Below are 26,215 nucleotides of genomic sequence, written 5' to 3'. Positions count from 1 at the left end.
TCACATCGTTTGGATAAAATAATCGTCCTGATGGTGTGTGGAATATGCAGTGCCGGATTAGCCACGTAGCAGGGGTTAACAAATGCTACGCGCATTGGTGAAAAGGGGGAGGGGGGGGGGCAGCTGGGCACGAAAACTCTTGTCAAGTTAGACTTTTTTTTTACTGTCATTTTACATACAGCATTTATTTGTTGCAAGTAGACTAGTGAAAAATTTGAATCGTCTCACCGTTTGGTTAAGTTTGTAACATTCTGCCAAATGATTAATAATGTTTCTGGTGTCAATATGGAGAACAGGGTTATCGGTGTGTCGGAGCTAACCTAGATAGCCAGCAATAGATTCTTAGTGACATTTAGTTCATGCAACTTAACCGTACCTCTAACAATTTTTCAAAGGATGGTGATCTGGAGTGACGTCCTCCCAGCTACTCAATACATTGGCAACAAAAATCATTCAATACTGTACATAGGTTTGCTGCATATAAGCCGGTACTCTTTGAGTCGTTTCCGCTGCATTGTATACAGGGTGTTACAAAAAGGTACGGCCAAACTTTCAGGCAACATTCCTCACACACAAAGAAAGAAAAGATGTTATGTGGACATGTGTCCGGAAACGCTTACTTTCCATGTTAGAGCTCATTTTATTACTTCTCTTCAAATCACATTAATCATGGAATGGAAATACACAACAACAGAACGTACCAGCGTGACTTCATACACTTTGTTACAGGAATTGTTGAAATTGTCCTCCGTTAGCGAGGATACATGTATCCACCCTCCGTCGCATGGAATCTCTGATGCGCTGATGCAGCCCTGGAGAATGGCGTATTGTATCACAACCATCGACAATACGAGCACGAAGAGTCTCTACATTTGTTATCGGGGTTGCGTACACAAGAGCTTTCAAATGCCCCCATAAAATGTCAAGAGGGTTGAGGTGAGGAGAGCGTGGAGGCCATGGAATTGGTCCGCCTCTACCAATCCATCGGTCTCCGAATCTGTTGTTGAGAAGCGTACGAACACTTCAACTGAAATGTGCAGGAGCTGCATCGTTCATATACCACATGTGGTGTCGTACTTGTAAAGGCACATGTTCTAGCAACAGAGGTAGAGTATCCCGTATGAAATCATGATAACGTGCTCCATTGAGCGTAGGTGGACGAAACTAAAATGAGCTCAAACATGGAAATTAAGCGTTTCAGGACACATGTCCACGTAACATCTTTTCTTTATTTGTGTGTGAGGAATGTTTCCTGAAAGTTTGGCCGTACCTTTTTGTAACACCCTGTATTTACACTATAACAAAACTGTAACTTGAAGATGGCTGTAAGTAGGAGGTATTTAAGAAAACTGAATGTGAGAGTGTTTCTTGTAACAGATATCGAAGAGAAAAAATGTTATTTTTAAAATTTTTGTGTGTATGTCTGTACGCGAGCGACGCAAAAACTGATGCACGGAGCTGGATAACATTCTCAGCTGTATTTTTGCACGTCTAACTTAAAATGTGATCAAGCTTTCATCTGGACACGCCGGGTGGAATCAAAGTTATCGTAGTCTTGCCATAAAAGCATGTGCTGTTACACGCTACAGGACACTGTCGCTTGCTGCAAACAATCAAATGTGCCGGCAGGAGTGCAAAGCTCTGTGAGCCGGCACCCGAGGGCGTCTTTTATGCGCGGACGAAGTCACGGGTAGAAACTGGTGGCAGTATAAAAATGTACAGAGCAAAGAAGTCTCTGGCACAAGTTACTGATTAATACAGCACGTGAAAAGTTTCAAAACTACATTCCGCCGAAAATGGCGAAATAAAATACTTACACAGGTGAGTGGTTAAGTGTCCGTGGGGCTGGATTTCTTTAATGTCCGTTGAACGACACTATGCACACAACTGCTACCGTTCAGTAATTTTTTACCACAGAGTGTTTATTAATGTGTTGCATTCTAATTTTTCCGACAAAAGAAACAAGTCCGCGGCTTATCTCAGACAGTCCCTCCCCGCAATGGACAGCCTAGGATACGGTGAGTGCGAAGACGAATCCGGAGGAATCCAGACTTGTGACACCTCTAAACCAGAAGGCACTCTTCTTCCACTTGGTTTTATCGTCATTCCGGAAACGACAGAATCTTTAGTTCCATGTTCTTCATTCATTGAGAAGGTGGTGTGACCTGAAAACTATTACTGAATGGAAACTAATCATGTTTAATCTTGTATGATTTTAGAAAACACGTCTTCTCGCGGCATCCGTCAGTATTCCCTGTCTGTAAAATGACTTGTCCGCTAAAATATGATCCCCATAAAACTAACATGCTCATCTCCTTCTTGTAAAATTAGAAACAGAGGTCACAGTAAGTGTCGATCTGCGGTTACCGTTGGCATGTTGTGTAGTTTTATATAGTATTACTGACGCAAAGACTGCGCGAGTGTCTTTGATGGGAGGACGACCATACGAGATTTCTAAAATGTCTGTCTACCGAAAACTCACTTAGGCATAGTAGCTAGGGTGTCGTTGAAAAATTCTTCACACACAGTAAATACGATTGTTCCGTAACGATACCTAGTTGTCTTGTGGCAGAAGATGGATTACCTTGCACAATACATACACCCACGTAACAGATTACTTGAAAAAAAAAATTGGGTCTACTTGTATTGTGGCTATAACGTCCCATGCTCAATATGTTAACATCGCGTACGGTCAAGTTGTTGCAGCATACGAAATTAAATCTATGTAAAACAATTATGTTGACCTTCGAAAACATTTTCACACCCGTACATAGCTTTCTAACCTATTTACTATTAATTTACAAATCGTTTTTGTTATAATAATTAAATATCATCTTAACGGCTTAGCTTCTCTTCTTTTTAGTCTCCCAGAAAGTGACGGACCGTTTCGTCTACTCCTTCACTATCATTTCGAACTATTACTGATGACTTTAATTCTTGAGAACAGTCTCCATTACCACTTACTTCCTCATTTTAGCGTCCATTGTCCTTATCACCTTTGGAGGTTGTAAAGAAGCATCGTACGTCAGTTCATTATCTGCGTCTTCATTTTTAAAGTTGTGTCTAATATATGCAACGAAACTGAAACGTATAAATAAGAGCAGGCAGAAAAGCCCATAAACATTCATTTGCATGTGAAATATCCGGACTATAATGATTTTAGTCAGTTACAATTTTACTAGCTCTCGCTATTTTACAGTCAACCGTTTCACTTTGACTGTCTTTGCACTTAAATCCAGGAATTGCCGTACTGTAGCACGTGGGTAGCCTGTAAGTCGAGGTTACGTATGTACTTCTCGCTTAGGCTTGAAATGACTGCAGAGTGGCAGAGCGACAGGAACAACCAGTGCGCATGAGTATAGGTAGGTCTTAACAACATACTCTCACTATATGGCCCACATTCTCAAGCTAGATCGTTTGTGGGAGCTGACATTTTACTAGCGTGCTTCCCTTATTAAATATACGCCAAGTGGAAGATGTTTTGTTGAGAGTGCTAATTACGAATAATTTAAAGATGTGGCTGAGTTTATATTGATAGGCAAATATCAGCTGAGAGCTCACTCTCAACTCGATTTCTTCGTCTTCCTGCATAATTTTTATGGGCATTCAATAGATTTCGATACGTGGGAAGATGTAGTCTATACTCCTGGAAGGCGACTGTCGGTTTCGCCCTACTCTCGTATAGTGCTAGTGAGGGGACTCGCTTCTTCTCACACGGCACGTATCATTCGAAAAGCTCTATGAGTGAAAAACTCTTAGCACTCAACTGCCACTAGCTTCAATAGAAAATGGACGTTCATTGTTAAATAGTAGTATTCCATTTTAATTTGTAATTTATTTTCCCTTCTACACAGATCAAGCTAACCACCATGGGCAGCAGACAGAGATACTGAACGCCGCTAAGCTTCTGGAAGTGCAAAGCGTAAAGCAAGAATTTAAAAGGAGAGAAAGACACATGCTGTTATATCTAAAACACGTAAACTGTCTAACATTTGTAATGTACAGAATGATCTGCCGCAATACATAAAATGAAGTACCAAGTAGAAACTCTGTCGTTGACTGTGAGGATGATAGTTATGCTACAGAAGATTCATCAGAATATGCAACTTTTACCGATGTAGTTACGTTTACTACAAATGATACAGCAATTGAACAGACGGCAAGTCTTCCCAGTTCAGCCATATCGTCTCCAAGCGAAACTGAATTGAAAAGCATAGGAAGTCCTGTCGGCCCAGAGACCTCGTCTTCAGTACAAAGAGAAGTCGAAAACATGTTACAGGCTTCTGATGTTAATGGATCTTGTGCAAGTGGAACAAGTGGAATACATTCTAACGATATCGGTGAGTGGCCAAACAACCTTGACAGAGATTATTGGACTATGAAAGGAAATAGCGAAGTTCAGTATACAAACATTAGTTTTTATCTTCAATTAAAATATATAAGGAAAATAAGATAAGATTCTGTCGAAAGTCTTTTTTCACATATAAACATAAACTAACGAATAAAACTTACATTTTCAAAATTAAAATTCAAATACTATTCACTCTCATTGGATTCTGTTCCTGATATACCTCACGTAGTTCAACTGACTCTCATAGTGCGTTATGTCCCACGATCCGGACCAGTGGACAGATTTGTGGAGTTTTTGGATATGGAGGGTCATACTACTGAGCAACTCTCCCAAAGGTTGCCACCTTTTTTAACAGAGAATGGCATTAATATCAAAGATTGTCGTTGGCAAAGCTATGACAATACCACAAACATGAGTGGCAGGTACATCGGCTTAGAAGCGTTAATTATAGATATAAAACAGTATGCTGAACATATTCCCTGTTTTTCACATCGCTAAATTTGGTCACCAAGTGTGCTACAGAATTTGATCTCACTGCAATACTGTCTATATCCTGGAAAGGGCCGAAATGGGTTGCCGGTATTCGGTCACATTGGAAGAAAGTGGATCACTATGGTGTCCGCAGGGACGACTAATTGTCAGAATACATGAATGGCCCCATCAGCGGATGAACATTCCTTCTCAGCTGAGCTGGCCAGATGGGTGAGTATCAGCAACAAGAGTTCTTCCTACAGCGGCCATTTTACTCACTGGTGGATGGATTACAGCCCAAACACTCCCATCTGATTTCTGAACATCAGCGGGCTCAAAGGTGATGGATGGCCTGAATCACCCACTATACGTGGATCTGTGGCAGAAGCTGTTGCATGCGCGGGCTTCACGCTGCTTACTAGTTTTTGGCGAAGATACAACGGATAGAATATGTGTCACCGACTGCCGGTTTTTCTGTGCAGCTTGTATATGTGATACATGCGTCGTGTCGAAATACTGCAACTGAAAAGTTCGGCGCACACACGAACGCTGTGACTCATGTCAGTCCGTTGACCTCTAAGTTCTCTCAATTTGTGGACATCAGTGAGCATGAAATATTTATTCACACTGAATACGGTATGTAAGATAGCTATAATTTCATTCATATTGGGGAATAATTATAAAATTTTTGGTGATGTAGCTACAGAATTTAAGCTAACTACAATATCAAGCTTTTCAGGGATAATCTAATACTTCGTGATGAAAAACTGTGAATCAACTATTTCTAATCGACATCAATCGCTTCCCTTTTATTTAAGTAATTATGTGAAGTAACCTAATATTTACTCTCGGTGCTTTTTATTTGGTGAGCTACGCATTTCCAGCAAGATAAACAACAATTTAAATTACTATTCATAAAAAGGAAAGGAAATAAAATCCCGGATTGTATTTAAAAACTGTCTTTAAATTAAGTGAATTTATTTAATTTTTAACTTTTGTTCATCCTAGCTATGTTGTATTTGGTTTACTTACCTTCTAGCTGCATGCATAAATTTGCTAAATAATATATGAACACTAAGAAAGTTATTGTAACGCTATCTGCTGCAAATCATTTTAAGTGAATTCGTTGTGCTCCAACCCTGATCAGCCGCTGCACTGAAGTCTGTTCATCACTGAGCCTACCGTTGCATAGACGCAAGTATTTTCATTCCTTTGTTCCTATGCATTCCGTTAGCATCAATCATTCGTTATGTATTCGACTCTATAACATCTGCAACATTCTTCAAGTGGACTGGTCTCACTATTGTCAAGTTAGCCACATTTGTGTTACTCAGCACCTTTGGTAACAACTTGCCTCCGCTTAATACCGTAAAAGACATGTAAAGCAAAGACGAAACTCTCATAACCCCTAACGCAGATTTCACTCCCATAGTGCATTGGGACACGGGGTTCTATTAGAGGTGAAACAGTTGCCTTCCTTCGACCTTTGATTTGTCTTGTCTAGCCAGCTACAGGCAGAACTACAGTCTAACTTTTATGGCGAATCATACTGGAGCTGACCGAGCGAGGTGACGCAGTGGTTAGCACACTGGACTAGCAGGCGGAAAAAAAATGGTTCAAATGGCTATGAGCACTATAGGACTTAACATCTGAGGTCATCAGTCCCCTAGAACCTAGAACTGCTTAAACCTAACTAATCTAAGGGCATCACACACACACTGCCCGAGACAGGATTCGAACCTATGACGGTAGCGGTCGCGCGGTCCCAGATTGAAGCGCCTAGAACCACTCGGCCACAACGGCCGGCCGCAGGCGGAAGGACGATGGCTCAAATAAGCGTCTGGTCATCCTGATTTAGGTTTTCCGTGATTTCCCGAAATCGCTTCAGGCAAATGCCGCGATGGTTCCCTTGAAAGGACACGGACAATATCCTTCCTCATCATTCACTAAACCTACCTCGTGCTCCGTCTCTAACGACCTCATTATCGACGGGATGTTATACAGTAATCTCCTCTCCTCCTCCTTCGTACTGAAGTTCGTAATATTTCCCATTAACAAACTCTGCGAGACGTTAAAAAACTGTATATTTAAATTGTTTCTCCAGTTTCTCCACATCTTACTTTTACGAAGGTTGTCCAGATATAAGTTCCGATCAGTCGCGAAATGGAAACCACTGGGAAAATCCGGTAAATCTTCGCACAGATGTGTTGCGCAGTGTCTCTAGTATGCCCGTCGATCGTGTCACGTCACTCTTTTCAGTTTTGAGTGCACAGTGAGCACGTAAAGATGCCTAAGGAACAGCGTCTCCCGAGGGCCTCGTTAGAGATTTCGCCTGTGCCATGAAGTCCACATAACACAGCTGTCGAGCAGTTTCTTCTTCATGACAATTCTCGGCCGCCCACTGCAGGGGAAATGGAGACGCTCCTCCAGCGTTACCGACGAGAAATGTTTGAGCACCCACAATAAAGTCCCTAATTGGATCCCCCTGAGTCTCACCTCTGATCACAAGAACCTCTGGCTATGAATATAAAGTTTTTCCACTGACAACGAGCTGCAGACCAGTGCAGATAACTGGCAGAAAGCACAGGCGGCTTCTGTCTATGACGAGGATATTGGAAAATTGACACAACACTACGACAACACTAGAAGTTGGAGCGGCGACTGTGAAGTAGGTGGAAGGTGTACATAACTGTTACCAATAAAAAGTTTCTAGTTTTCACTGTGTTTTCCATTTGACTATCGATCGGAACCTACTTTCTGGACAACCCTCGAGTTTCCAGACAATAGGTTTCAGGTTAAATGAAATTTCTTCCTATACTTAGTTATTCGTAACAACTACTGATTTCTGTTATTAAGGCGCTTTTATTCCTTTCTTCCGTTGCGAATATACTCATTGTGGTTTTGCAAATTTCATTTCGTACATAGTAGCAAAATATTCCTCTCAGCAAAATGTTCCACGCAGCGAGCTATAGCTAGCACCGCTCGATTATTCCTTTCCTTCTGTTACAAATATACTCCTTGTGGTTTTGTAAATTTCATTTCGTAGATAGTAGCAAAATGTTCCTCGTAGCAAAATTTTCGTCACAGCGAGCTATAGCTCGCGCCGCGCCGATAAACCACATAATACTGCTCTCGTCTAGCGGAAACTGTAGCACCAATCGACTTTCAACGCACCGAAAAAATAAATTCAAAACTTAGCCAAACTTTTCCGCACCCTGACGTTCCTCCCTCCCCCCCCCCCCCCCTCCTCAAAAAAAAGAAACAGAGAGTGCAAAGGGAAAATGTTTCTTGCTTGCAACATTTCAGACGTTGGTTTGCTAAAAATTCCGCATTATATGTGACATTTTAATTTATTACACCGTTGTTACTGACTCTATTGACCAGAAAGTTTTCACGCGTTATCCAGATGTACTACTGAAGCCAACTACAAAATTATGTTAGTTTACGACAAGTAATTTAGAAGATATGGTGCGATAAATATTTTCTTAAAAGCATAAACATTACTCTTCCTCAACAGCACAAAATGTTCACTGAATTAAAAAATAGTGTCAGAAGGTAGTTCTCGTATCACTTTATCATCTACAGCTGTCAAATTATAAAAAGACACCACTTTCACTTTTTACGTTCTTATGCGTACCGCCCTGCGCCTAGGAGAACGTTTCAACAGCTGTCCGGCGCGCATCGGACAGCGCAAGACGCAACCGTATTCCGCAGCTCGTTCCGATTACTACTGCACATAGGAAAACGTAGCTGAACCAGTCCTTTCGGCGTGACACTCTGTAGTCTTTCCTTTCCCAACGCACGAGTATGCCATTCTGTTACCTCCCTCTTCCGTTCCGGCTCTGTCGTTATCTTCCAGTATGTGTCGCGAAAGACATCGTACTGTTCATGGAATTTAGTTCTTAATTCGGAGATGGTGCGATAAAAATATTAGAATCCATGGTGTGAAAATTTCTGGGATTCCATTTCTCCGATATGTTCGTAAGTGGTAGTAACATATGCTTCGACAAGAGAGGGTGAACTAATAGAATCTTAACTTTTTTCTTCCGAAAAACAGTTTATTGTCGCTATGTCCTAATGAGGTTTGATGGATGTACGTACAGATGGTACCTTAAATTTTTCGGGGGAAGTAGTTTCTCTTTTACCCGTGAAATGCCGTTCTCTTCACTGATGTGCATCCTAGACACCGCAAGAGCGCTTAACGAGAAGTCGGAATTAATTTTTTTGCGAACGTGGAAATGTTCCTCTCTCTTCGCCTATTTACGATGTGCTCCAGACATGGCCGGCAGGCTACTGCTGGTGGTCTGGACACTTCGACAGTAGCAGTAGTTGGCGGGTCGTGTAATCTTTTTCTCCAGTTTTCCCGGTGGGCAGCTTTGCCTCACAAAAGAGGACTGCAAGCGCCTAGAGCGAGTTCTCAAAAAAGGTTGACTGTAGCTTTTACCCAACTGCAGAGTTCGTATCCAACAAATACGCCAAGATAAACTGTGATATTTTAGCCGGCGTACAAAGAACAAAGCCGCTTCTTCCCTCCTACCTCACAGATCGTGGCATGAACGCACCTCTCTGTCCGTTCCCCTTCAGTTTTCACCTCATCCTACCGCCACCGTAGCTGCAAGACTTAAACCACGTCTGACACTGAACGTCCCTCTTAAATCTCTGTCACCGTAGCACTCCATCACAATTGTCTTCTAAAAAGCCTGTGTCATCAAATTTGCTCCATCAAACTTTCCCCGATTTCCATCCTCACTCTGGGAGTCGCTGCATTCCCTTCTCTTCCAACGAAGACACAAATTTCAGTCCTCCAATCGACAGGGGTAAAAGGCCACTGAACATTATCGTAATATGTTAGTTCCTGAGAAATTATTTAAATATTCATTTCAGAAATTCTTCATTTATTTATCACTGCAATCTAATATTTATTTACATTCCACACGTGGATTGCTTTTTGAATTAGGGAATCTACAGTTAATCAAAGATAGAATTACAAAATTTTGCATGTGAAATTTATAATAGGCTCTTACCATACCTCTAATAGTTACATGCATATAACCTTACTTCTTGTTTCATCAACGTAAATGACTAATACGCAGTGCACATTTTACCCTCTAAGCTATGACCGGTTGAAAGGAAGCGCGGATTCTGGTGGGACGAACGAAAATCCGCAACAGTTTATCCAGCTAAAAACTAGGTAGCGGACTGTTTCGAATACATAAAATTCACATGCAAAAACAAAACTATATGATTTCAGGTTCAATTCACTGAAAACGTCTAAAAAGGCTAGTGAGTTTGACACCTTTGAACGCGGAATGATAGTTAAAGCTAGACGTATGGGACATTCCATTTCGGAAATCGTTAAGGAACTCAGTATTCAGAGCTCCACAGTGGCAAGAGCGTGACAAGAATACTAATTCCAGACAAGGCCTACATTTAAGGAGTGAGAGCAACGGCGTTTGCGTAGTCATTGCTAACAAACAAGAAACATCATGCAAAATAACCGCATAAACCGATAAGGGACTTACGCTGAACATGCCCTCTCCAGGACTCGTGACCTTATTTGTTGGACCCTAGACGACCGGAAAACCGTAGCCTGGTAAAACTAGTATCGATTCCAGTTGGTTGAAGCTGATGGCAATGTTAAAATGTGGCGCACACCCCACGAAGAGCTGGACCCAGGTTGTCAAAAAGGACCTGTGAAAACTGGTGGTGGCTTCATAATGATGTGGGTTGTGTTTATACGGAATGGACTGGGTCCACGGTTATGTCCAGCTACTACGCGTTTCACGACGGGATCGTCTTCCCGTCGCGAGTGGGTTCTGGAGGTGCTCGACAAACTACAGTAGTAAATACTACATCAGAGAGAAGTTTGCTATTGAAACTGGGAGAGAGGACTGTCTGGGATCATATTTTGGAAATATTGGGGACATTTTGTTTCCTCGGGAAAGAAAATCACTGAACTTGAAGCTAGCATGGTATTCTGCCGACATCCATCCTTACCATATGCTGTTCGCACATGGAACGGGGAATGGTGTATAAGCAGCTGGTGCAGAAGTATCCTCTGACACACACCTTTAGGCAGCTTCCGGGGTCTTGTTGTAGACGTACAGATGCATACTCCTCCTCTTCCTCATCATTATCCTCGTCATTCTCATAGATCGTGTCACACTCTACTTCCAACAGCAGAGATAATATTTTAAATAACCCTCCAGGAGTCCACTATCTCTAGCGGATACAAATGACTACCACCAGGAAGGCTGTATCGAAATCGCCGCTGGTTCAGATATGTGGCGTAATAAAAAAAGTTCATTGAATTTTTGAAAAGAAAAAATTTGGGATATGGAACTTTAGAATTTTTGAAAGACATCTTTACGGACCGTATTGACTGGCTTGAATGCGGACAATTTCAGTGATGCGTGAAATTTGCCTGTAATATAATTTACAATTCCGATTAATAATATTTTTCAATTCCACGTCATTGTTGATTTATTCAGAGTTCTCATCTTAAACGTAGAATTTATCAAATGGCTCTGAGCACTATGGGACTTAACTGCAGTGGTCATCAGTCCCCTAGAACTCAGAACTACTTAAACCTAACTAACCTAGGGACATCACACACATCCATGCCGGAGGCAGGATTCGAACCTGCGACCGTAGCGGTCGCGCGGTTCCAGACTGTTGCGCCTAGAACCGCTTGGCCACTCCGGCCGGCGTAAAATTTGTCCTTCTGCCACATTATTAATTCATTAGTCACCATCGATGTTCATCTCTTTGTTGACCGTGCGTATCTTCCTAAGTCGGCATCGGTTTGCTTCACGAAGACGGTGGAAACGAAGGAATACAATTCTACGTCGCTTTAAATAATTCTCGTAAAACTTAGATACTTTTCACTATTTTTTATTCACAAGACGGTAAGACTTGCTATGCTCGTCGCACAAATCATAAATACTAACATGATGACTGCCTTTCAGCACAAACCAAAAATTACGTCCATCCCGTACAAGATAACAAGTGAGAGTGTATCTTAACTCCTTCTCGGACTATGAAACAAAAGAGAATCTAATATAAACATTACAGAGATTATATTATAGATTTCTCTCAATTTAATCTTTGGCGCAGACCTTAGAGTATTGTATCTCCCTGCCTCGTAATGTGTCATTACAGATAGCTGTGATGATGACACTTCTTAATCCCTAATTTCAATTTATTATGCTAAAATGGAAGAAAATCTTAATAACAAAATAAACATTTGTTTGAAAAACATGAAATGACGGAGATTAAATAACACTAATTAAAGACAGACAGATCCACTACTACAGTAAACTGTTGGTTACGATAGCTTGTTGAAATCATTTGAATCAATCACTACTCTTCTGAAAGCCTGAAGCGTTCTCCCCCCCCCTCCCACCCACCCCCTACGACTTTCTCTCCCTTGTCAATCTCTTCACCTCAGGATGGTAACTGTACCAAGTATTCCAATTTATGTAGTCTCCAGTAATTTCTGCACTTCTACCTTCCATTCGCCCACCACCCCCGCCCCACGATTTCCACCACCAACACATCTTGTCTTAAGATTTGTGCTAACACATTCTCTCTAATTCTGGTTAGTGTGTTCCTTTCCTTGGCGAATCTGAGAAACTCATTTTTTCTTGTCTTGATATTCAGCATCCTTTCTCTCAGATTCTCTTCCGCTTTTCCTAAATTCCATATATCCCTTCCGTGTTATTCTATGTTCAATTCTATATGCTCAGAAATGTAATTCTTAAATGCTGGATTATGAGTCATGTATAAACTTATTTTAGCGAGAGAGGCTTTCCTTCCATGTTCATTATGACCTCCTTGCTTCGCCGTACTTTCCTTTACTTCCAAGATAGCTGTATTACTTCACTTGTCTGATAGGTGGTACCCAATTTTGATAAATTTGTAGATAATCCCATTTCCACTATTTTTCACTATTTTCGTGTTTCCTTCGATTGTTCGGAATCATACTCTGTGCTCATCAGACATTACATCTAATTCTTCAAATTCTGCGATTCTTCCTCGCTTTCACAAACTGAAGAAATGTCATCAACAAATCTTATCATTAATAAGTGATGCTCTGACATTAATGCCACTTCTCAAACTCTGATATATCTCTTTCATTGGTTCTACCATAGACAGCTTGAACCGTTGGGATAGAAAGCGTCATTTTAATTCAGATTATATCAGTGCCTCGTAACGACCTTGGCTGGCTCAGTTAGGTAGTTGAGACTCAAATTAAAGAGTACCGTACAACGAACAAATATGAAGGTATGAAACACACCTCCAAACTAATTAATTAAATTTCAGACATGGAGACGTGCAGATTCCATCTCTTCGACTGTTATTTCGTCCAGGAAATATCAGTTATCGCTCGAGTGAGCCAAAATCCTCTTGCCTCACTCACAAGAAAGTTACGTGTCTATAATAAGAGTTGAAACGATGGAAATTGCAGGCGCCCTGCCAGAAAATTGGCGTATCATTTTTTACGCCATAAAAAGCTGAAAAGGACATATCCATCAAGCATTGGATCTTTCACTCTACCTCGCCGTACACTTTGTTCTCCGAAACATTTATGACGAACTCTTTCTCGAATTGTGCCTTAATGAAACCTGATATTGTGAAAATAATTTCCTCATATTACTAATAGAGGTGAGACTGAAGGGGTTCTCATTCTCATGCCAGAACTTACTACCACAAATTGTCTTCGTCCTTAAGGTGCTTTAGTCATTTTTTCCTGCGTTAGTTATGATAGGCTTTCCTTGAGATTAGGGACAGACTAATCGATAAAGGTAGCAGTTAGTGTACTTTTTCCCGTTATGTAGCCTTCGAAGTTATTTATTTTCTGCACACTTCAAAACATATACAACACATTAAACAAACTGCTCTTGATTGAGAAAGTAATGATTTCTAATAAGTGCAGTCTAACAAGCATCCTTCGATTTTACTTTGCTTCATATTTGTTAACAAGCGTGATAGTGTGAAACACTAGATTTCACACTCTTTTCTGTGTTGCAAATGTTTGCTGAAAGTCAATACCAAGCTGCGTAACACAGAGCAATAGGAATATTCATCTGTCACACGTGTGAATAGTAGGTCGAAAATTAGGCACAGATTAGTAGATTCATATATTTTTTATGTCATCAGTATTTTAATTGTTTTGATGCTGTCCTCACTCCATCTCTGCGTAACTACCATAAGCCTCATCCTATATGATATGTTTTAGTTTTCATCTGCCCTACCTTTTTCCGAAGGCCAGGTTAACTATTTCTGGATGCCGAACGCCAGGTTAACTATCTCTGGATACCGCAGCACATGGTCCAGTAACATGTACCCTCCCTTTCCCTCATATCTCATTTCTTATTTTCAGTAATTCTTTTTGTGCTCTTTCTTTTCGTTAGTTCTCCGTTAGCACCACATTCCAAAATCTCCCAGATTCTTTCTTCTCCGAATTTTCGATGCTCTACGTAACGTTCCCATACAACACTGAGCCCAAGACGTATTCTTCCAGGAATTTCTTTGACATTTCCTTTTCATTACCGGATATCTGTTTCAAGGAAGAAACCTTCTTGGCTTGTGCTAATCTTTTTCAAATATCGCCTTTCCGCCAGCAGCCCAAAGAGGTGAATCATTCATTTCCTTACATTGCTGGTGTTCTAGTTGTCTACTTTTAGAAATGTTTGCCGAACATTAAGACCTACAAATAGGCTCTTGTAGCAAGGATTGACCTCTTTCTCTGTGCTTCCTTGCTTCTTATATCATATTTGTTTCGATCGTCACGTGTTATTGTGCCTCTAAGATTGTAGAAATCCTTCACTTCGTCTGCTGCGTGGTGCACAATTTAGACGTTAACCTCATCGCTAATGTCATTTCAGCCACACCTCAATGCTTTCATATTCCTCTGGTTTACTCTGAGTCATTTTCTGTCAAAATGAGACTGTTCATTCCCTTCATCACACCCTGCGTCCGCCCCCGGTAGCTGAGTGGTCAGCGCGATAGAATGTCAATCCTAAGGGCCCGGGTCGGAGATTTTATCCGCTCAGGGACTGGGTGTTGTGTTGTCCTAATCATAATCATTTCCTCCCCATCGACGCGCAAGTCGCCGAGGTGGTGCCAAATCGAAAGATTTGCACCCGACGAACGGTCTACCCGACGGGAGGCCCTAGTCTCAAGAAATTTAAATCACGTCCTGTAATTAGTCCTCACTTGTAGTGAACATATGGAATGCCATTAGAAAATATTCTTTCCTTCCACCCTTAGTCATAACCACAGTCATGAAAGTTTATTTTACGTCCGTCGTTGATTCTTCGATATACAGAATGTACAATTAGAAAGAAAACTTACATCATCCCTTACGCCCTTCTTAATCTAATAACTTGTCTTACTCTCTTCCATTACCATGACTTGCTTCTTGGTTCTTGTAGATACAGTATACCTCCCGTCTTTCGCTACGTTTTATACCAATATTTATAAGAATTTCAAACAACTTTCATCATCATACTTTTCCTATCCACACCATTCCACATAGTTGCTTTTAATTTCCGTAAGTCTTGCCCCCATTATCATTCACGAGAAGTGTCTCTCCACTGCCGTAACTTTTATTAACAAATACTCTCTACAGTTGACAAAATATTATTTGTTTTGATAGATGATAGATTTCTGTGTTAATATTGAACCCATTTCCCACAGGTTCTGATAACTCTGATGTGTTGAAGCAACTCCCATAGCACAGTTTTAATCTCCACTAGATAATGGATTCAACATAAAATAGCAGCATATCAAATAAAAACATATCATTAATTCAGAGCACATCTGTGCAGCAGAAACAAAAGCAGGTCTCTACGGTACTAACAGGGTGAAACTAACAAGCTGAAACTGTTCTGTGAGGCGGAAGATAAATCTCCAGTTTCATAAGTCCTACACACTGACTTTAATTTTCCTTGGGATGCCAGTTCCTAAAGATTTGATAAATTCGGAAGGATTGTTATCTATGCTTTCTGTCTTTTTGTCTTTAAACCTGTGTTAAATTGTGACTCTGTTGCTGGATCCCATACGTTCTCTAAAACATCAATTTCTTCTTTTTTTCCACAGATAGTTCCTCCTCCTTGTAGAAGCCCGCAATGTACTCTTCCCTCCTAAACTTTTTTAGCGTTTAACAGTGCATTCTATGTTCGGCACTAATTTTTAGTTCCCCACTAACGAAAATTCTATGCTGGAAATGTGATCGTAACTCATTGGTTTGAAACATTTTTAACTCCTATTCAAACAACAGTCTATCTGCTGCATGTTGTTTATTTATTTGACCTGAGCTGAGTAGCGTGGTAAGGCCCTCTTCTACATCGAACCATGGTTTCACACATACAGTGCTTTTCCTATATCATAGTCACCTAAGAATTACCTATTTTAAAGTCACAAATAGTATTAAATGATTTGAGTACCCGTAGCGGCAATGTGAGTAAATAATATTGACAATGAAAACGAGCTGAGGTAGGTGGATCGAAATTTCCCGGAAGTTAGAGCAGCAAGTATATTAAGAGAGAATGATGGTTTCGTGGCGATGGCCAGTGGGGTACATCAGTCGTTAAACTGCTGACTCCTGACAGGAAAACATAGCTACAATAATCTGTGCACAACGGTGTTGAAAGCAAAGCAAACGGAATACTACAGTGTACACTATTATTGGCGCTAATGATGAATAACAACAGTAGTATGTTGTTTGAAATAATCAGCAACCAGTTGCAAAAAGGAATTTTTTTTCTTTTTACCGGATTCAGCCTCTTAGTGCCCTTCCTCAGAAGGTTACAATAAAATAATATACCAGTTTTGTACAAGCACTATTAACCACAAGACCATGTCTATATGAATATACAGTTGTTGATGGTGGATAAAATACTAAACAATATCATTGCAATAAATTGATAAATAAATATGGAAGTAAGACTGATTTGTTACAGATATTGACAAGATAAATAAGAAACAATAAAAAAGAAATTAGTAATGAAGTAAACCGAAACAGTTAACGAAGTATTTAAGTTAGGGTTAACTATAATCTACAAATAACAGTGTAAACACAGAAACTAACTGCAGCAAGAGCTGACATGTTTTTAGCTCCCTCAGTAAGGCTTCCAAGTTCTCTTGAATTGCAGACCGATCTCTTTCCATGTTTGGTCTTCAGCATTATCTTGCCATCATTTCTACATATGTTCTGTAGCTCAAATCACGAAATCGCTCTGTTCAAAGTGTTTAATCTTTCACAGATGAGATTCTATCGCAATGTCAGACCTGTCTGAAGATTTAAAATCCTTTTCTGTACGATATGAATTTTACTATTATTATTTTGGTTTAGTAGACCCTAGCGTCCTATACCCCAATCTACGTCTTCTGTCAGCGCTATCAGCGTCATCTGTAGGCCTAGATTATCTCTCACATAATTCGTCACTATAGCGCTCTATTCTCAGTTTGTTTTAATGATTTGTTCAGAGCAATATTTCGCTTCCGTTCACCTCTCGAATTTCCTGTATTTTGTCCGTCGCTGCTGTACGACAGCATCAGTAATGATTTGGACAACAAGCCAGCCTTGACGCTAATGATGACGTGAACGATGCCGGGCGATGCGGCCACAAGTCTCAGTATCGGATTTTCTGAAAAGAAATGATGTTGTAAGATTTACAGTGTAAAGAATTTCAACAGCTGAGCAAATGTTTGCGAACTATATTACATATATACACGTTTAAAGCAGACTATAATTTTCGTAAGAACACTCAAATGAATGAAGGAATGAAGACACTTGCTATCAACGACAAATAGCACGTTCTGCTTATGGACTTTCATAACGAGCGTAGTATTCGAAGAAAATCCGACTCTGACCTGGTTAAGAGCACATCACTAAGCTACGCAGGTTCGAATCCTGCCTCGGACAAAGATGTGTGTGGTGTCCTTAGGTTAGTTAGGTTTAAGTAGTTCTATGTTCTAGGGGACTGATGACCTCAGATGTTATGTCCCATAGTGCTCAGAGCCATTTGATTTGAACTAAGCTACGTCTGTTAATACTAGATAATTAAACTTTGTAAAATATACATTAACTAGCTATTTAAGTACTTCCGGTATTTCAGATAGCACATACTGTAATGTAATTTTTTAGGCTTTGCGTGAGATTTTTTGTTATTATTACACTGACATATGATCCTTTCCTTCGTCTGCTGTACGAAAGATAACAACTAAACACAATGCATGTACTGACCTTTATGTTAAAACTCTAACGTAGCTGTATCAGTTTATTCCTATTTCTCAAGAGTGTTTTGTCAGAAAATGAATAGCTGTTTACATGTCCCTTGCGTCGACGTCATATTGCTATTCTAAACTGCTGGCTTCAGTGATAATGTGTACGTTACTGCCAGTCTAATAACGTATGTCTGTGTGTCGTTGGCGGTGCTGCACATTGTTTGACGGTTTTTGATTTCAGGAGCAAATTGACGGAAGATATACTGAAAGTGAGTTGCTATTGTAACACAGGGCACTTGTCACACGAATCTTGATTATATAGGACTTACTGCTTCATAACACCGGAACTGGCAAACCGAAGTGGCGCGCGCCACTGACTCCCCGTCGAAGTGATGTCTCTTTACATCTGCCACATGTTTCAGTAACTACGAAGGTACATCAGAGTCCTCTGTTTCCTTATATGAACACAGATCATTTAGGGCTCTGTTAAACTCTGAGCGCAACGTTGGTTCGCTTATAACGTCCACATCAGTCTCCTCCTTTTGTATAACACTCTGTAAGGTACTACATAAACAATGGGCTGGAATTGTATTCTTGGAGAAACGAGTTCCAAATCCTCTTTCTGCGATCTTGATCAAAGTTGGGTGTTCTCTAAACCACTTCAGGCCAACAGCGAGAGTTACCATTAATCGTAATCACAGTAAGTTTCATAGCTAATGTTTGCCGAAAGCTAGCTCGTGCCTCGTTTCTAAAGAGGACTCGATACGTTTCGCACCTCTAAACTTTTGTCGTCCGTTTTAGTGTCAACTGCGAATAGTCACAACTCAACTGTTTGTGATTTACTCAGATACATACTATATCACCGATAACAAATATAAGCCGACTGTCAGATTTCTCGTGTGAGTCCAGTTCAAGAAATCTGTTACAGCTATAAATTTTACAGTGGTTGTGAAAGCTTTAACACCTGACCATCATTATTATACGTCACCTACTCATATGAAAAGAGAAGTGCTCTTCTCCCTAGCACGTTTATAGAAACATTATGCTATAAGTTCAAAGTGTGGGCACAAATGCTTGTTAGCTTGCAAATTCTAGCGTCGTTATATGTACCGTTTTTATCTAGTATTTGTTAGTTGGTAATTCTCTTTTCCAGATTCAACAGTATCCTTCTGAGAATCCCGGAGGTGAGCTATGCAGTGGACCTCTGCGATAAAATGGAGCGTCCGCGTTTCATCATGAGTCACTTACCAGTCGAACTGCTGCCAGACGGCCTCTGGACAGTGAAGCCAAAGGTCAGCAAACCGTAACAAAGCATTCATTTTGTATAATACCGACAGAAATATTTCACTTTCAGTAGTTATCATTTTGCTCCGAAACAAAAACTGTTAAATTGTACCTCCACAGTGAAACCTTATTTCGATATCAAAATTCAGTCCGAACTGTCACAGATCACGTACATGAGACAAAAGTAATACGTCTCGATGAGTAGACTTCGATATTGCGCTTTCGTTGGGCTTAGTATCTTTGTACGTGGGGGTTATATATATGCTACTTCCAACTAAAGTACGGAAGTTATTATACGTAGGAACGGTATTGAAATCAGTGTATTTGAAAGTATTTGCCATAATCTATTCTGGGATATTAGTGGTAAAATCCACTACAGATGAAAAAATGACTTGTTTCTAAAAAGGGAAGCACTACCCCGTTTCAGGACTTGTATCCCATATTCAGGTGCATCTTCAAACTAGCAGCTGTAAACATTGTTAACACAAGAAAAGCTAAACACAGCCAACAGGAATTCTTTGAAAAAATAACCCATGTGTACATTAAAAAGTGAGTCCATAAAGCATGCATAACTATGGTTAAAATATGTTAAAACAATGCATCCCTGGTACATGGCTTGAAACGTTCTATCCTCTTTAATCACAGGCCTACAAGAAACACTTTTGCAGAAGAAGACCTACATAAAGGGACAAAGGTCCCCAGTTAAAGGAGAGGAAACACCAGTTGCAAAATTTTATAAAGTATTATTGGAATGACATCCCAAATCCCCATTACTAAACTTACAACGGTCCTAGCTTAAGATCCTGCCACAGCTGGATAGATGGTCTTTCGAACAGTAAAAGGTCCAAAAATAGGTTGGTTTGGTTGGGGAAGGAGACCAGACAGCGAGGTCATCGGTCTCATCGGATTAGGGAAGGATGGGGAAGGAAGTCGGCCGTGCCCTTTAAGAGGAACCATCCCGGCATTTGCCTGGAGTGATTTAGGGAAATCATGGAAAACCTAAATCAGGTTGGCCGGACGCGGGATTGAACCATCGTCCTCCCCAATGCGAGTCCAGTGTCTAACCACTGCGCCACCTCGATCGGTCCAAAAATAGGTTTATATATATTTCTGTCATGTGTGAAAACACAATATCACACTATGAGTCAAATATGGGACTCACGATTGCTGCATACACACCCATCAGACTTGTACCAAAAACAACCCAACGTGTAAATGCCGGCGGGCGGGGCCGTGCACCTATGACGTAAGCACGGGCGCTGCGCACTCTAGCTGAAGGTCAAAATTTGAGTTAAAAGGAACCAGAAAGCAGCATTCATTGCAGTGAAGCTAATTTCTCCTATCTATCAGCGAGCCACTACTTACAGATTACTGTATCTAAACGTGAATACATTGCAAAACAATGAATAGGGTCCAACCATAACAAGTGGACATAATTCTTTAATGCCACTAGAGAACTCATGTAGCACAGTTAGAGAGCATAGTCCCAAATTGTTACTAGTTTGTACTTATACAAATCTGTGGAAGAACTAACGGAAATGAAAAGAAACCTATGAAATATAGCCTACCCGCTATTATAGCAGAAGTAGCTACAAAGTGAAAATTCCCACATGTCAGTAAATGACCTTGATGAAAGGTAGCGCGTGTGCAGAGGGGACAAGTTTGTGTAGCATATAATTTTTTGGCTTGTGCCCAATTTTCTTTTAAAGAGTAAAACACACCACGAAAGGTGGCATTTTAGGTTTAGAGGAAATATTTTCGAAACTATGATACATAAAAAAGTTTTTCATATAATAGTTGACAGGTAATTAATGTTCTTGAAAACTGTGTAATGAACTTTTGTAATAATCAGAAATTTTTCAAAACACCCCATCATGATTAATTAATGTCGGCCGCGGTGGCCGAGCGGTTCTAGGCGCTACAGTCTTCAACCGCGCGACCGCTACGGTCGCACGTTAGAATCCTGCTTCGGGCATGGATGTGTGTGACGTCTTAGGTTAGTTAGGTTTAAGTAGTTGTAAGTTCTAGGGGACTGATGACCTCAGCAGATAAGTCCCATAGCGCTCAGAGCCAATTGATTAATTAATTTTGAAAAGTTAAATCTTTTGTTGGAACATAAAGAAACTTTCAAGTTACATACCTTCCTGTGGAACAAAGTTGATTTCTGAAACACGATTTCTGGAAAATTATCCGTACACAATGTGTTGTCGGAATGAAACTTCTGGCAGATTAAAACTGTGTGCCGGACATGGACGCGAACTCGGGACCTTTGCCTTTCGAGGACAAGTGCCGGTGCCGACGTACCACGAAACCCGTTCTAGTTCTTCGTTGATCCGTTCACTCAGTTTCAGAGGGCAGCTAACCCTCTGACCGAACACGATGAGCTACCGTGCTGGCAACTGAGCTGCCCAAGCACGACTCACTACCCGTCCTCACAGCTTCAATTCCTCCAGTACCTCGACACCTCTCTTTCATACTTCACAGAATCCGTCCTGCGAACCCTGCAGAGCTAGCACTCCAGGAAGAAAGGATATGGCGGAGACAAGAGGTAGCTCATACGGCACGGTGGCTCAGTGTGTTCGATCAGAGGACTGGCTGCGCGCTGTAATAAAAAAAAAAAAAAAAATAAAAAAAAACCCTGAGTAAAAGAATCAACGATCAACTTAAACGGTTGCTCTCTGACGTCCACCCAGACCAAACGCAACGAACAATACCCAACAAAATGAATAGCCGTAAAAAGAAAGAAACAATCAATGATAGAGCACTTACCTGCCAAAGGCAAAGGTCTCGAGTTCGAGTCTCGGTCTGGCACACAGTTTTCATATGCCAGGAAGTTTCATATCAGTGTACACTCCGCTGAAGAGTAAAGATATAATTCTGTTGTGAGAATGTTTTCAACACATCAAATTAAATTATCTGAAGTATATGTTTTTGTTTTAAATTGTTATTTACGTTTTATAATCCAACCGAGAATTCGAGAATCTCTTTTTGAGCCCCCGAATATCCTTCTAACACGAGCGAAAACTGGTAAACAAAAAGTGTGACCAATCGAAATATATTTGAAAGACATTTTCTTTTACAGTGAGAGAGGAGAAACATTATGGTCAACCTGCGCTCAGTGGTACATAATCAGTTCTCTTCGACAGGGCTTACCAAAGTTTAGAGGATCATCCTTGACAATTTGAAATCCTGCTGAATTTTGTTTTCTATTGCCTTCTTCCCCTCATGTATATTTCGTGAAAAATTTTCATTCACTTTATGTGCTTTATTTAAAGGAATCATAAATTTAAGCATTATTTTACAGGCTATCATTACTGCAATTATTTCCTGTCATAATAATGAGTTACTTATTATTTTTAATTAACAATATATATAACCTAAAAAACATCGAAGCCATGAATGTAAAACGTAAGTTACAATATATAAGATAAAACGTATATCAGTGAAATAAATAATTAGGATGGGAATGGAACTTCAGATATTTTAATTAGGTGCGCTGAAAATAATTCGACAGCACATTGTGCACAGCTTATTTTTCAGAAATGGTATATCAGGAACCAGCATTATGGCTCAAGGATGTCTGTGGCTTGAAAGCTTCTTTAATTTATATTGTAACAAAAGGTTTCAATTTTCGGAATCATTTAATGGTAATGGGGTATTTTGCAAAATTTCACATTATTAAAAATGTTGACTGTTCAGTTTTCAAGAATATTAATTACGTGTCGACTTGCATATGAAAAGTGTTTTTTATATATCGTCGATCATCGAAAATAAGAGAAACGTGTTGACTATTTTGCCCCTCTTTAGAGACCCACAAAGTACCATAGTTTATTGACGCTCTGGATTGTCCCATACTAGTTCAGTGGACAGTCCACTTGCGCGCTTGGTAGTGGATTTGCGCCCATATCCGTCTTGCTCGAGGTTGGGGCCTCAGCGCCCTCACAGGGAATGTATCAACTTTCCAGTCTGTGAAATATCTACTACAGCCTGAAGATGGGACACTGAAGCGCCGAAACTGGTTGCAACAAAATAAATAAAATCGTAAAGACGGCTGTAGGCGTTTCGTTTTCACACAATAGTAAACGGCCGTCGTCCCCAAGACTTCCTGGAGGATGAACATATAAAAACTTAATGACACGTCAGTCCTCTTTCGTCTCCTTCCTCTTTCAATGCACTTAATACGTCTCAGTTCTCTCTCTTCCTCTCACTCACACACACAGACACACACAAGTGGAAATTCAGTGTCACCCTTTCACTTTTATAAAGAATTTAGTTAATCTGGCGTTCATTTATGATGTATTCGTGGTCCTGGCCGAGAATCTTTCCAAACATTCTAATAAAACTATGTTGGACCTTTCAGAATTTCGTAAGTTTTATAAACTTTCATTTCAAGCCACTTACATACAATTTTGTTTTTATTTTTTTCAGGTTATCTACGTTGGTAGAAATCCTAAGGATACTGCAGTATCTTTGTACAATCATTACAAACTAACGTCACATTACAGTGGTACTATGGAAGGATTTATGAATGCATTTTTAGGAAACGTAAGTAAGTATATGTACCTGAATATTTGTGTTTACAATAAAGAAGCTTATTAAAACTGATACATAGGCTGGTCTTACATGGTGACTAGACGAGAGTGACAGGACAGGAGTAAGAGACAAAATGTGGCGAGTATATGAATGTAGCGCCGCTTTCTAGCGAATTTCAACAGGAATGTCAGATATGACAACGCAGCTTTTTCTTGAATAAATGCTTCAGGGGGTTACTGCCACGTAACATTTCTAACCAATCCGAAGTTTTCGGCGACTTACCCGTCTACATGTACACACTTCGTAAGCTACTGTAGGAGTTATGGCAGAAGGTGCCTTGAACCCTACTACTCACTTCCTTTCCTGCCCTCACAGACCGTGCAAGCGAAAATATTTTTCTGTTTACGCACATACAAGCAGGACCGATTTGAAACACTTTTCCGCACAAGCGATTTATTTTGAGTGCCAGCTTCCACCTCCTTTTTCCAACAATACTAATTGTGAGGCCGAGCGGTTCTAGGCGCTCCAGTTTGGAACCGCGTGACCGTTACGGTCGCAGGTTCGAATCCGGCCTCGGGCATGGATGTGTGTGGTGTCGTTAGGTTTGTTAGGTTTCAGTAGTTCTAACTTCTAGGGGACTGATGACCACAGCAGTTAAGTCCCATATTGCTCAGAGCCATTTGAACCATTCTGAACTAATTGTGATACGCACTGTATATAACTCTTTTCAGCCTAGCGCCCCAAACGGCCGCTGCGCCGTTATTGTGTGACGTCCTGTGTAGCAACCTTACAGTTGTAGAGCCTGTGGTTCCCTTTCCAGCTTGGTGCTGCAAGCCGTATCTTGTGCCGCTTGGGTCTTAAAGTGACCCCGAGTACGATCCTTCATTTGGATTACCCTGCTTTCGCGGTCGCTACGCGCAGTTTTGGCAGAGGTACAGCCGTTCTGCAGCCGGATGATAATGCCTCTTCTTTAAATTTTCTCAATAGTGTTTCACCAAAAGAATTTCCCTCATTGCGTTCCCAGTTTTGTTCACAGATCGTCTCCGAAACACTCGCATGTTGATGGAACCTATTCGTAACGCATCTAATAACGTGCCTCCGAATTGCTTCGATGCCTTCCTTTCATCCGATCTTGTGGTAACCCCAAACACTCTAGCAGTAATCAAGAATGGTTCTCACGGGAGTTCCATTCACCGTCTCCTTTGTAAGTTAGCTGGACTTTCCTAACCCTCTCCCAATTAAGTTATATCGACCATACGCCTTGTGCTCGTTCCATTTCAAATCGTTCTGCAGTGTTACACCTCGATAATCGATATGACTGTGTGGAGCAACACACTACTAACACTGTATTCGAACATTATATGGTCGTTTTTTCTACTCATCTTCATTAAATTACATTTTTCTACCTTTAGAGCAAGCTGCCAATTATCATACCAAACAGAAATTCTATGTCATCCTGTACTGTTCTACGGTCACTCGACGACGATACTTCCCCCATCTGCCAGACACTTCATCGTGACTTTCAGAATAATCATGTAGATGTACACTACTGGTTCATCGGCAAATAGCCGCAGTTAGCTGCTCACTCTATCCGTCAGAGCCTGCCGGAGTGGCCGTGCGGTTCTGGGCGCTACAGTCTGGAACCGAGCGACCGCTACGGACGCAGGTTCGAGTCCTGCCTCGGGCATGGATGTGTGTGATGTCCTTAGGTTACTTAGATTTAATTAGTTCTAAGTTCTAGGTGACTGATGACCTCAGCAGTTAAGTCGCATAGTGCTCAGAGCCATTTGAAGCATTTTTTTATCCATCAGATCATTTATATGTATTCAGAACATCGTCAGGTTATTTCAGTAGGTCGCTAGTATTTTCGGCCAGCTACATATATAACCTCACTACACTGTGAAATCTTCTGATGATGGCGACGCGAGAAGTAGTCGAAAACCTGAGACAGATTCTTATTTGGTGCTGCAGTAAGTCAGTGAACCATTTTTTCGTGAAACTTAGACATCTTTAGAGGTTGATGACTAACAATTGCGGATACCCAGATTGAGACATACGGATGATAAATTACCGCAGTCGACTGTCCCACGGAAAAGAGAAGTACGGCAGACGTCTATCGTATAGTAACCACTGCAACCGAAACATAAACTCACAAGGACACTGCCGCCGCTGATCAACACCGATTTGGTCTAAATTTGTTGTATATGCAGGGCTCGTTGAGGAATGAAAGCGACAGTATCGGGAGTTCCAGATAATCAAGTGTTTAGAATAAATAGCATTTTTGCCGCAGGTTGCGCGACCCATGAGCCTTTTATAATACCGTAGTATCCAGGTACAAGT

At 40.7% G+C, this 26,215-nt stretch overlaps 1 protein-coding gene across 1 annotated transcript in view; it reads left to right on the top strand.

The window, feature by feature from the left end:
• Positions 1-26,215, top strand: part of LOC124616190 (luciferin sulfotransferase-like) — a 60,511-nt gene that overhangs the window by 21,446 nt on the left and 12,850 nt on the right. Inside the window, exons 4-5 of the mRNA XM_047144487.1 lie at positions 19,212-19,350; positions 23,771-23,891. Coding sequence (XP_047000443.1) covers positions 19,212-19,350; positions 23,771-23,891 — 260 coding nt within the window. The remainder of the gene's footprint in view (positions 1-19,211; positions 19,351-23,770; positions 23,892-26,215) is intronic.

Source organism: Schistocerca americana, chromosome 5 (assembly GCF_021461395.2).
Source record: "Schistocerca americana isolate TAMUIC-IGC-003095 chromosome 5, iqSchAmer2.1, whole genome shotgun sequence".
Taxonomy (NCBI): domain Eukaryota; kingdom Metazoa; phylum Arthropoda; class Insecta; order Orthoptera; family Acrididae; genus Schistocerca; species Schistocerca americana.
This window is presented reverse-complemented; position numbering and strand designations above follow the sequence as displayed.